Raw genomic sequence first — 13,690 nt, forward strand, 5'->3', positions numbered from 1 at the left:
TTTAATTTACTATCGTGTGTTTGCAGTGTAGAGTACCATGAGCATAACTCAAAAAAAAAAAAACATCTCTAGAGGAGAGAAAGAAGAAGAAAATTAAAAAGAAAATGTCAGGTTTGCCATTCGCCAACAGGCATATCAGTCTCTATACAAAATTTCCCTTCACCAGTATTCCCATTCTCCACGCTTTGTGCATGACAAGGCACACTGCAGTAATACTGGTGTTATCGTGCTGTTGAGATATACTGGGTTCGGGCAGAACTCTGAAGGACCTAGGCATGTGGAGTTTGAACTGTACTTGGGTCCATGTATTGGTCCACCCTGTGTGAACGCAAAAGATGAAGAGGAAAACTGTAGAGAAACAGAATAGAGGTTGGTGACAGATGAGTTTGTAGAGGTGAAGATTTTATAAAAATTTGACAACTGGATTGGGCACTACTGGGAAGTGATTCTCTACTTGGTCTACTCCCCTTTTAAAAAATTCTGTGTTTATCGTATTGCTATTGGGACTATCCCAGCCATCAATCCAGTGTCCTGTCCATCCTAAGTTCATAGGGAACCCGGTATCTGTGAGATAATTTCCTCTACCTGTGATGGACATGCATCCAGAACAGTAGAATGCGACATTAGTCTTCGTGGGTGTCTAACATACTTTGTACTTCCTGAGCGGGAGCACAGTATATGTATATCATATCTAACAAAATTAAGTTAATCAGGGGCCATTTCTGCTAGGAAAAAGAAGCAAAAGTTTAGACTCCCCATCTTAACCCCAGCAAGTTTTGTCAAAGGGTAATGTTGCATTTATTTTGTTCTTCCCATTAGCCGAATCTGTGTTTTCTATATGGCTTATGATTCCTTACTATATGTCCCTTGGTCCCGTCTATGTGTTTAATAATGTGGCTTGTGTTTTCTGTCTAGGGGGTCTATATTGACTGTGTCCTACTACTCCTACAATCTCTGGCAAAATGCCCTTCCTTCCTACAAGTGTAACATATTATTGACCATTAGGCATCTGGGGTTTGGACTGATGGGTCTTTCCTGTATGTGCTAGTATACTTACCATCCTCAACCTCTCCACCTGTTGTTCTCTGCGCCTAGCACTATTCTTGTGATGTTCAATAGCACACTATCTAAGATTAGCTACTGTGACCCCTTTCCAATTTTGCAAAGAAGTCTGCACCCTGACACTCAATGCCTTATTGATCCCGTCCATTTGCACAGAGACAGCCACCCCCCATTTGCCGAATTAGTGTTTACCAGTGGTCTTATCCAGATGGAGAGTTTTCTATTACTGCAAAAGACACACAAAAAAAAAAAACGTTTAATAAGCTTCTAGGTCATGCAAAGTATTCATTCAATCCTTCTCATCCCGTATTAAGGGTCTGTACATGGTCCAACAAACATTTCCGAGCTCATCTTGATTAGGGGCATTACTAGGAATGAATACTTCTTATATGGTAACTGAAAGAAATACCCGGGGGTTACCTTGTCTCTGTCCGCTTTCCTACTGGCAAATACTAATGTGCAGACAGGTTTTTCTCCATTTCTGACGTTACTTTCTTGATTTTTTTGTTTTTATTTTTGGGTTTTACTATATATGTACACAAATGGGGTGTGGTATTGAAAGTCGACAGTAACTAGGTCGACAATGTCCAGGTCGACCACTATTGGTCGACAGGGTGTCTAGGTCGACAGGGTCTTTAGGTTGACATGTTCTAGGTCGACAGGTCAAAAGGTCGACATGAGTTTTTAATGTTATTTTGGTGTTGTTTTCTTCGTAGAGTGACCGGGAACCCCAATTAGTGCACCGCGTCCCCTCGCATGGCTCGCTTCGCTCGCCATGCTTCGGGCATGGTGCCTTCGCTCCGCTACCGCTTCGCTCGGCACAGATTACCGTTCCAATCGTAGTCCACGTGGATCGTTAAGTATGAAAAGGTTCAAAAAAAGAAAAAAATTGTGAAAAACTCATGTCGACCTTTTGACCTGTCGACCTAGAACATGTCGACCTAAAGACCCTGTCGACCTAGTTACTGTCGACTAATAGTGGTCGACCTAGTTACTGTTGACTTTCAATCCGGATCCCACACAAATGATACCATACTTACCTGTTCCACTGGTCTCAGCCACTTCCCCCACAGGCTACTGCTCTTCTTTTACCGGTTGGATACTCCTCTGGGTACATGAGAAATGGCTGAAAACAATCAGGTCACCTTCTTCTCCTAAATAAAATTTCAACATTCATTAGTACATATATAGGTTACAGTCATATTTTTCATATTTTTATTATTTTCTATAGTTTGTATGCTGGCCGTAACTGCTTCCACATCTACATATGGCGGTGTTCTTGCATTCTCTTTTTTTTTTTTCTTCCTACTTGTTTATTGTTGCTACAAGTTCAAACAGTTCTTATATTTCCATTCTTGTCTTATATGACTTTGGTTAGACATACCACCTGCAATACCTTAGGATCAAACTCACCAACCCCTCTTGCTGCCACAGGTTTAAACACTTTGTATGTCTGACCATTTGTTTTCTGGATTTTATCAGACATATCCTTATCCTTAAGTTCTGCAGTACCTCTGATTCAAAGCTGCCCACCTTAGGGAATGATACCCTATCGTTGTCAGTCATACGTACCCATTCAGACAAAAAGTCTTCAGCGTGTGGACCATATTTCCCACACATAATACTTTTTCCTTTAAACCTCGCTGACCCCTTGGGCCGCGGCTCTTCAGCCTGAACCCTGGCTACCATACGTCCACCGCTTGTGCAATTGGATCCCATCGCAGACTTTTTCCTTTTACGCAATCCCCAATGCACGACACGGATAGACGGTGAAAGTTCCTAGAGCGCTTTCACCCACTCCTCCGCTGAGTACCACGACTCACTCCAATAGTGACCACCGCGTACCCAGTGAGGTCGACCTAATTGGTTTATATTTACTGGAAGTGCTAGGAGTGACTTACCCTTTCCAGCAAATATCCACTGCTGGAGATTTTCCTGAGAGAGACCAGCGAAAACTCCCTATGCACTTATACACAAATCACGCTTGCGTATGCTCTATACAGCGCTAATGATACCCCTTTATGAGCTTTTGCGTAAAACCGCGGTATCAAGTTGCGCTATATATCGCACCCACAAATGCGCGGTCCAATCGCACAGCGTATAGGTACTTGTTAGCTATCTGCCATACAACCACGGGTCGATGTACAAACTGCGACCCTTCAGCCGGAGCGTAACAAAAAACCTTTTTACTTCAATACTATACAATGCACAATTCCTTATTATGCTCCTCTGCAAATCTCCTCACGATTTGCGAATTTCAGTCTATACTAACGTGAGTCAGCCGCCTCACGCCGCCAAGCCTCCACTTACTTGGTGTACCACACGACGGGATCCCGAATTCCGGGGTTCGAATCACTCAAATACACTTTGGTTTTTCTGTACAGAAAATTTCCACTCGTTCAGATTGGCAGCTTTACCCCCAGAGGCAACACAGTTTTTAAACTAAATTTAGAGTAACCTGCTTTTGAAATCGGATAGTTATGTGCTATTGTATTAAATGTCTACTATCCCACCTTTTAACTAAACGACACTATTGTGTACTTTGTACTTAGCGCCCGCACTCTTACGCACTTTGCGTAAACACGCGGCCGTGCGTGTCTTTTACGCTGCATGCGCAGTCCTGTACTTTGTCCGAGACACGTGTACAAAACCCTGCGTCCGCAATAAAACAAATCACACAGCTCTATAAATGTGAACAGTACTAATTACTATTGCCCACTAGACACAACTTGTTCTGTATAAACTTTTATGCAAACCTGCGTTTGTGTCTTTACACTTACTTCCTTAAAATACTGTTATTTCAAATTTACCTATATAGCAACAAATGTATCCTATTTCACACAGATCTATGACTGCAATAATCTATAATTTAAATGATATGATTCAGATTGGATAACTATCTTGCAGAACATACACTGATATAAATATACACATAATTTTAATAATATTATATATATATGTATCATTCACTAGCCTTCTATGTGACTCATTTACCCATTCAGTGCTTCTAATTTGCATATCAAAGTTATTTGCTTTTCCACTGCTAAAAAACAAACAAAAACAGTTACACAGGTTAATTTGCATTTCAATGGCTATCCTCCCTAGTAAGCAGATATTACAAATCTTGGAAGGAAAAAGCGAAAAAAAACAAAACCCTTTCTTTCCTTTTTCTATCTGTGTGCAATTACTTACCCCAAGCCAAGCATTTATCTCACCATTTACTCTCACTAGGCCCAATTGAAACTATTTGTAATTGACTATGGCATGGGTTAAATAAATACATTGGTAACTCATAAATGGTGCTTGATGTGACCAAGGAAACTGATTGTTCTGAGCAGACTGAAAATCAGCTATTTAAAAATGACCTTCCTAAAATGGCCACTGCTCCTCCCCCTTCCACATCCATGAGGTTTACACAAAATGGTGGACAGGCCAGGTGGTTAGTCCAAAATGGAGGACAGACCATGCGGCTGCCTTTGTCACAAAGAAATCACACATTATACAAGCACCAGAAGTTATTTTAGGCCTTAGTTAAAAAAAACAAGGCTATGCAGCAACTTTTAAATGTACTTTTAAACCTACTTAACAGATAAACAATCCAATCTGAATCAAACACAATATGACTTATTTGAACTTTGTTTTGCAACAGTAAAAATACATTTTAGCATTTTATGAGAAACGCATTGTCCCTTGAAATTTCATATCATTGGCTTACTGATATCACAACAATACACACGGATATGATTTTCTCAGCTTTACGATGCGTACACCACAAGCTGATCGACCACAGCGTCGCGTTTATAATGTACAGTGCATCATTAAGACCATGATATCCCGGACGAGACCCCATCTGTGAATGCCAAATTGTTTCCTTACAAATATTTTAAATGCCCATTCTAATATATACTGCAGACGCCAGGCGCATCTTATTACCATATACGATAAAAGTGCGCTGTACATCGCAAAACACTGCATCCCATAAGAGAAAACAATACACCCACACATTATCTGAGTTCCAAAGATCATTGATGTATATATTTGTCATTAAAAGGATATGGATTCAATATATTACAATGTACAGTATAGACATAATTACATGATTACAATTTATACAGTAAGCAGTTAATACATACAGTTACAGGCCAGCATACAATACCATTATCTTTCTCATATAAATTTGTCTCTCCATATCACTCTCTCTCTCTGTGTAAAATCATGCAGGAATTGGTCTGGCAGAAACTCCCATCATCCTCTGGGACAAAACAGCAACTGCCTCCTGTGTGATCAGCAATGTGTTATCTAGTTTTTGGGGGAGGGGACTTTCTCATTCATGATGAGTCACTGGTTTGTTTGTATATGCTCAACAGGTTCAGCCTTGAAGACATCCAAAGGGGCTGGCCTGAGTTTCCTGTCCGCTACCTGTTTGGAATATCTATTGTTCTAATAAAAGTGATTTTACCTTTCATACATTTAATCATAACTATTTGTTGCAATGTCCTACAACTTAATAACAAGTATCAAATGAATGTACACATTAATCTGGTTGCTTAAATACCAAATATGACAGGTGTATCTGGCTTCGTTCAAATAATACACATACATGACATTACTTCATTATATAATTTGAAATCATCATGATGTCTGGCGCTTGATATTATTATAATTATGTACTGCATGAAATTCATCTCTGGCATGTCCGTGTAAATGCGTGTGTTACCATATATTGCTGTGCTCGCTGTGCGTATTTGCAAGTATAGCGACTCATAATGTGTGTAGTTTGTATGTTCTTTTTATGTAATATTTTTGACTTCGACAACACCAAGCAGGAGTTACATTAATTAACATTCTTTTTCTTGCCTTTACTAGCTTTCTAAGAAGTTAACTCATGCGGTATGACGGACTTTAAGTATTTCAAGGCAATACAACGAACAGTACTAATTATTCTATTTAGTCTCATGCAGGACCTTTATCGAGCTTTTATTTTTGTGCAAACACAAGAAAACTAGTATCCTATTGAAACATGCTTAGAGGAAATTACATCTATAACAAGTGTACCTTGACCATACTAACCTTCTTCTTATAGAATATGTAAATAGCCTTTATACCAAATTGAAAGCTGCATTTTACAATATTTATTCATTTTATGTATTATTATTATTCTTTACAGCCTGATGAAAGTGCACTGGATTTTGCTTCTTGTATGCTACGACCAGGAATAAAAAATGCTCAAGAACTAGCATGTGGCGTATGCTTGCTAAATGTAGACTCCCGGAGCAAGGTATGCACAAAATGCTAGAAATTATAAATAACAATTGTACATGTTTTTTAACTTTTATAATAAGTCCTTGGTTTTTAACACATCTATATTTAGTGTTCTGTGTGTGTATGGTATTCAAAATGAGAGGTAGTCGGTCCCAGAAGCCCTGAATCCATCAAAACACCTAAAGTTTTACATTGTGAAGAAATTCCCTTTATTTCAGCTCTTCCAATACCGTGGAATTAAAGATTCCATAGCTGACTGGCAACATTTGAAAGGGCTGCCTGATTTTTTTATATTCTTGGTTAGGGATGTAAATAATTGTACACATCCACATTTGTTTGTACTAGGTAAATCTCGTCGGATCACTATTGCAGACTATCTCAACTGTTTATATTGAAATATTATAATGCAATCTGATCAACTACTACTCTCATTGGATTTAAGTTTTTTTTTTTTAGATAGCATTGATTACATTGCATAGGTAACATTTTAAAAAGCTATATAAATTAGTTTTATGTCTGTACTATGTGATTGAGTGTGGTTTACTGACCTTGCATTTGTTAGATTTGATTAACACCTGTTGCTGGATTTGGAGGGTTGGTGGGTGGGGGGTAGTAATCAGGGTGAACACATGTTTCTGTAGCGATATTTATTCAGTATGGGTTAGGATGCCAGGGTCCTAACCACATTAATGAGTGTACCTGTTTATACGGTTATTTAGGCATGCATATACAGGTGCAGATTATCCTTTACTGATTACCTATGCTGTACTCGAAGCCTGGTTGTCATTGTGCTATTGATGACAAGCTATAACCATACAGTACATAAAAACAAGATCTAAAAATGGGCCCCTCCAGGATTAGGAGCCCTGAAACTTAAGCTTCATTAGTTTCATAGTAGATCCACCCCTGGCTACATGAGCAATATTGGAAGACTGGAAAAGAGCAAATGTAGTACCACTGTACAAAAGTAGAAGCAAGGAAGAAGTGAGGCCCAGATTTATCAAGCCTTGGAGAGTGATACATTTCACGGTAATAAAGTACCAGCCAATCCGCTCCTAATTGCCATTTTACAGGCTGTGTTTGAAAAATGACAGTTACGAGATGATTGGTTGGTACTTTATCACCGTAAAATTTCTCGCTCTTCAAGGCTTGATAAATCGGAGCCTGAGTAACTACAGAGCAGTAAGCCTTACATCAGTAGTAGAAAAAGTAATGGAAACACTATTTCTCTGACGTCCTAAGTGGATGCTGGGACTCCGTAAGGACCATGGGGATTAGCGGCTCCGCAGGAGACTGGGCACAACTAAAGAAAGCTTTAGGACTACCTGGTGTGCACTGGCTCCTCCCACTAAGACCCTCCTCCAGACCTCAGTTAGATTCTTGTGCCCGGCTGAGCTGGATGCACACTAGGGGCTCTCCTGAGCTCCTTGAAAGAAAGTATATTTTAGGTTTTTTATTTTACAGTGAGATCTGCTGGCAACAGACTCACTGCAGCGAGGGACTAAGGGGAGAAGAAGCGAACCTACCTAACTGGTGGTAGCTTGGGCTTCTTAGGCTACTGGACACCATTAGCTCCAGAGGGATCGACCGCATGGAACCGGCCATTGATGTTCGGTCCCGGAGCCGCGCCGCCGGCCCCCTTACAGAGCCAGAAGCAAGAAGTGTTCCGGAAAATCGGCGGCAGAAGACTTCAGTCTTCACCAAGGTAGCGCACAGCACTGCAGCTGTGCGCCATTGCTCCTCATGCACACCTCACACTCCGGTCACTGATGGGTGCAGGGCGCTGGGGGGGGGGGGGTGTCCTGAGCAGCAATATAAACACCTTGCCTGGCAAAATCATCACAATATATAGCCCCAGAGGCTATATATGTGATAAATACCCCTGCCAGAATCCATATAAAAGCGGGAGAAAAGTCCGCGAAAAAGGGGCGGAGCTATCTCCCTCAGCACACTGGCGCCATTTTCTCTTCACAGTGCAGCTGGAAGACAGCTCCCCAGGCTCTCCCCTGTAGTTTTCAGGCTCAAAGGGTTAAAAAGAGAGGGGGGGCACTAAATTTAGGCGCAATATTGTTTATACAAGCAGCTATTGGGGGAAAAATCACTCATTTATAGTGTTAATCCCTGCATTATATAGCGCTCTGGTGTGTGCTGGCATACTCTCTCTCTGTCTCCCCAAAGGACTTTATGGGGTCCTGTCCTCAGTCAGAGCATTCCCTGTGTGTGTGCTGTGTGTTGGTACGGCTGTGTCGACATGTGGGATGAGGAAGGTTACGTGGAGGTGGAGCAGAGGCCGATAAATGGGATGTCGCCCCCTGTGGGGCCGACACCAGAGTGGATGGATAGGTGGAAGGTATTAACCGACAATGTCAACTCCTTACATAGAAGGCTGGATGACGTAAAACAGCTGTGGGACAGCCGGCTTCTCAGCCCGCGCCTGCCCAGGCGTCTCAAAGGCCATCAGGGGCTCAAAAAAGCGCCCGTTACCTCAGATGGCAGACACAGATGTCGACACGGAGCCTGACTCCAGTGTCGACGAGGTTGAGACATATACACAATCCACTAGGAACATCCGTTACATGATCTCGGCAATGAAAAATGTGTTACGCATTTCTGACATGAACCCAAGTACCACATAAAAGGGGTTTTATTTTTGGGGAGAAAAAGCAGCCAGTGTTTTGTTCCCCCATCAGATGAATGAATGAAGTGTGTAAAGTAGCGTGGGTTCCCCCGATAAGAAACTGGTAATTTCTAAAAAGTTACTTATGGCGTACCCTTTCCCGCCAGAGGATAGGTCACGTTGGGAGATATCCCTTAGGGTGGATAAGGCGCTCACACGTTTGTCAAAAAAGGTGGCACTGCCGTCTTAGGATACTGCCACCTTGAAGGAGCCTGCTGATAAAAAGCAGGAGGCTATCCTGAAGTCTGTATATACACACTCAGGTTATATACTGAGACCTGCAATTGCCTCAGCATAAATAGTGCTGCTGCAGCGTGGTCTGATACCCAGTCAGATAATATTAATACTCTAAGACAGGGATAATAGTTTGCTAACATAGAGCATATTAAAGACGTCGTCTTCGATATAAAGGATGCACAGAGGGATATTTGCCGGCTGGTATCCAGAATTAATGCAATGTCCTTTCTGCCAGGAGGGTATTAGAAACCCGGCAGTGGACAGGTGATGCTGCCTATAAAAGGCACATTGAGATTCTGCCTTATAAGGGTGAGGAATTGTTTGGGGATGGTCTCTGGGACCTCGTATCCACAGCAACAGCTTCAGAAAAGCAAGCGGGTCAAAGGCGCTTCCTTTCTGCACAGAGACAAGGGAAGAAGGAAAAAGCTGCACCAGCAGCCAGTTCCCAGGATCAAAAATCTTCCCCCGCTTCCTCTGAGTCCACCGCATGACGTTGGGGCTCCACAGGTGGAGACAGGTGCGGTAGGGGCGCGTCTCGGGAACTTCAGGGTCCAGTGGGCTTGCCCACAGGTGGATCCCTAGGTTCTGCAAATAGTATCACAGGGATACAGGCTGGAGTTCGAGGCGACTCCCCCTCGCCGTTACCTCACGTCAGCCTTGCCTGCTGCCCTCGGAGAAAGGTAGTACTGGCGGCAATTCACAAGCTGTACTTCCAGCAGGTGAAATCAAGGTACCCCCTCCTTCAACAAGGCCGGGGTTACTATTCCAAAATGTTGTGGTACCGAAACCAGACGGTTCGGTGAGACCCATTCTAAAATTGAAAGCCTTGAACACTTATATACGAAGGTTCAAGTTCAAAATGGAATCGCTCAGGGCGATTATTGCAAGCCTGGAGAATTTCATGGTATCACTGGACATCAAGGATGCTTACCTGCATGTCCCTATTTACCCTCTTCACCAGGAGTACCTCAAAATTGTGGTACAGGATTGTCATTACCAATTCCAGACGTTGCCGTTGGTCTGTCCCCGGCACCGAGGTATTTACCAAGGTAATGGCTGAAATAATTATCCCGTACTTGGATGATCTCCTTATAAAGGTGAGGTCCAGGGAGCAGTTGTTCGGCGGAGTAGCACTATCTCGGGAAGTGCTACAACAGCACGGCTGGATTCTAAATATTCCAAAGTCGCAGCTGGTTCCTACGACGCGTCTACTGTTCCTGGGTATGGTTCTGGACACAGAACAGTATAAAAAGGGTTTCTCCCGGAGGAGAAGTCCAAGGAGTTGTCGTCTCTAGACAGAGACCTCCTAATACGTATACAGGTGTCGGTGCATCAATGCACGCGAGCCCTGGGAAGGATGGTAGCTTCTTACGAAGAAATTCCATTCGCCAGGTCCCATGCAAGGATTTTCCAGTGGGATCTGTTGGACAAGTGGTCCGGGTCGCATCTTCAGATGCATCGGCGGATAACCCTGTCTCCAAGGGCCAGGGTGTCGCTGTTGTGGTGGCTGCAGAGAGCTCATCTTCTAGGGGGCCGCAGATTCGGCATACAGGACTGGGTCCTGGTGACCACGGATGCCAGCCTTCGAGGCTGGGGGGCAGTCACACAGGGAAGAAACTTCCAAGGCTATGGAAAAGTCAGGAGACTTCCCTACACATAAATATTCTGGAACTAAGGGCCATTTACAATGCCCTAAGTCAGGCTAGACCCCTGCTTCAACACCGGCCGGTGCTGATCCAGTCAGACAACATCACGGCGGTCGCTCATGTAAACCGACAGGGCGGCACAAGAAGCAGGATGGCGATGGCAGAAGCCACAAGGATTCTCCGATGGGGGAAAATCATGTGTTAGCACTGTCAGCAGTGTTCATTCCCGGAGTGGCCAACTGAGAAGCAGACTTTCTCAGAAGAAACGACCTCCACCCGGGAGAGTGGGGACTTCATCCAGAAGTTTTCCAAATGATTGTACACCGTTGGGAAAGGCCACAGGTGGACATGATGGCGTCCCGCCTCAACAAAAAGCTACAAAGATATTGCGCCAGGTCAAGGGACCCTCAGGCGATAGTTGTGGACGCTCTGGTAACACAGTGGGTGTACCAGTCGGTGTATGTGTTCCCTTCTCTGCCTCTCTTACCCAGGGTAATGAGAATAATAAGAAGGAGAGGAGTAAGAACTATACTCATTGTTCCGGGTTGGCCAAGAAGAGCTTGGTAACCAGAACTCCAAGAAATGATTTCAGAGGACCCATGGCCTCTGCCGCTCAGACAGGATCTGCGGCAGCAGGGAGCCTGTCTGTTCCAAGACGTACCGCGGCTGCGTTTGACGGCATGGCGGTTGAACGCCGGATCCTGAAGGAAAAGGGCATTCCGGAGGAAGTTATCCCTACGCTATTTAAAGCTAGGAAAGAAGTGAACGCAAACCATTATCACCGCATATGGTGGAAATATGTTGCGTGCTGTAAGGCCATGAAGGCCCCAAAGGAGAAATTTCAGCTAGGTCGATTTCTGCACTTCCTACAGTCAGAGGTGACTATGGGCCTAAAATTGGGTTCCATGAAGGTCCAGATTTCGGCTCTATCGATTTTCTTCCAAAATAGAACTGGCTTCACTGCCTGAAGTTCGGACTTTTGTTAAGGGAGTGCTGCATAGTCAGCCCCCGTTTGTGCCTCAAGTGGCACCGTGGGATCTCAACGTGGTGTTGGATTTCCTGAAGTCGCATTGGGTTGAGCCACTTAAATCCGTGGAGCTACAATACCTCACGTGGAAAGTGGTCATGCTGTGGGCCGTGGCGTCGGCCAGGCGTGTATCAGAATTGGCGGCTTTGTCATACAAATGCCCTTATCTGTATTTTATATGGATAAGGCGGAATTGAGGACTCGTTCCCAATTCCTTCCTAAAGTGGTATCAGTTTTTCATGTGAACCAACCTATTGTGGTGCCTGCGGCTACTTGGGACTTGGAGGATTCCAAGTTACTGGACGTAGTCAGGGCCCTGAAAAGTATATGTTTCCAGGACGGCTGGAGTCAGGAAAACTGACTCGCTATTTATCCTGTATGCACCCAACAAGCTGGGTGCTCCTGCTTCTAAGCAGACTATTGCTCGCTGGATCTGTAGCACGATTCAATTTGCACATGCTGTGGCTGGACTGCCGCACCCTTAATCTGTAAAAGCCCATTCCACAAGGAAAGTGGGCTCTTCTTGGGCGGCTGCCCGAGGGGTCTCAGCTTTACAACTTTGCCGAGCTGTTACTTGGTCGGGTTCAAACATTTTTGCAATAGTCTACAAGTTTGATACCCTGGCTGAGGAGGACCTAGAGTTTGCTCATTCGGTGCTGCAGAGTCATCCGCACTCTCCCGCCCGTTTGGGAGCTTTGGTATAATCCCCATGGTCCTTACGGAGTCCCAGCATCCACTTAGGACGTCAGAGAAAATAAGATTTTACTCACCGGTAAATCTATTTCTCGTAGTCCGTAGTGGATGCTGGGCGCCCATCCCAAGTGCGGATTGTCTGCAATACTTGTTTATAGTTATTGCCTAACTAAAGGGTTATTGTTGAGCCATCTGTTGAGAGGCTCAGTTATATTTCATACTGTTAACTGGGTATAGTATCACGAGTTATACGGTGTGATTGGTGTGGCTGGTATGAGTCTTACCCGGGATTCAAAATCCTTCCTATTTGTGTCCGCTCTTCCGGGCACAGTATCCTAACTGAGGTCTGGAGGAGGGTCTTAGTGGGAGGAGCCAGTGCACACCAGGTAGTCCTAAAGCTTTCTTTAGTTGTGCCCAGTCTCCTGCGGAGCCGCTAATCCCCATGGTCCTTACGGAGTCCCAGCATCCACTACGGACTACGAGAAATAGATTTACCAGTGAGTAAAATCTTATTTAAAAGAAAGAGTTGTGGAATATCTTAAATCCAACAACCTACAGGATCCATAACAACATGGTTTTACTGGAGGGAGATCATGCCAAACAAGTGTTATTGACTTTTTTGATCTTGTGACTAAAATAATAGATCAAGGGGTGCCAAAATGGGCTAATGACTGTGTGTGTGTGTGTGTGTGTGTGTGTGTGTGTGTGTGTGTGTGTGTGTGTGTGTGTGGTGGGAGGGAGGGGGGGGTGGTTGTTTATAAAACATGTTTTGTGTTTTTTGCTACTTAAGGGGTGTGGGGGAGTGCTATTGAAAAATATTTTTTTTTTATATATATATATATATATATATAGTCCTCCAACAGAATGAACGGCACTTGCAGGACACGTAGCAGCTTCACAAAAGCGAGTGCTTTCTATTCATCTACGCTACATTTCAGGGCTATCCGCCCCTTCCTCAGGACACACCACACAAACACTTACCCTCCTAAAATACTCCCGGACAGCACGAATCTCCCGCCACCGCTGCCGCATCCTCCAGCGCCCCAGTCACCAGAACTATGCCATTGCCGCACTTCTGGTCAGCCC

General features: G+C 43.9%; 1 protein-coding gene across 1 annotated transcript in view; it reads left to right on the forward strand.

Moving 5' to 3' along the window:
• Window positions 1-13,690, forward strand: part of SYNRG (synergin gamma) — a 321,615-nt gene that overhangs the window by 287,695 nt on the left and 20,230 nt on the right. Inside the window, exon 18 of the mRNA XM_063954829.1 lies at window positions 6,230-6,340. Coding sequence (XP_063810899.1) covers window positions 6,230-6,340 — 111 coding nt within the window. The remainder of the gene's footprint in view (window positions 1-6,229; window positions 6,341-13,690) is intronic.

Source organism: Pseudophryne corroboree, chromosome 2 (genome assembly GCF_028390025.1).
Source record: "Pseudophryne corroboree isolate aPseCor3 chromosome 2, aPseCor3.hap2, whole genome shotgun sequence".
NCBI classification, from domain to species: Eukaryota; Metazoa; Chordata; class Amphibia; order Anura; family Myobatrachidae; genus Pseudophryne; species Pseudophryne corroboree.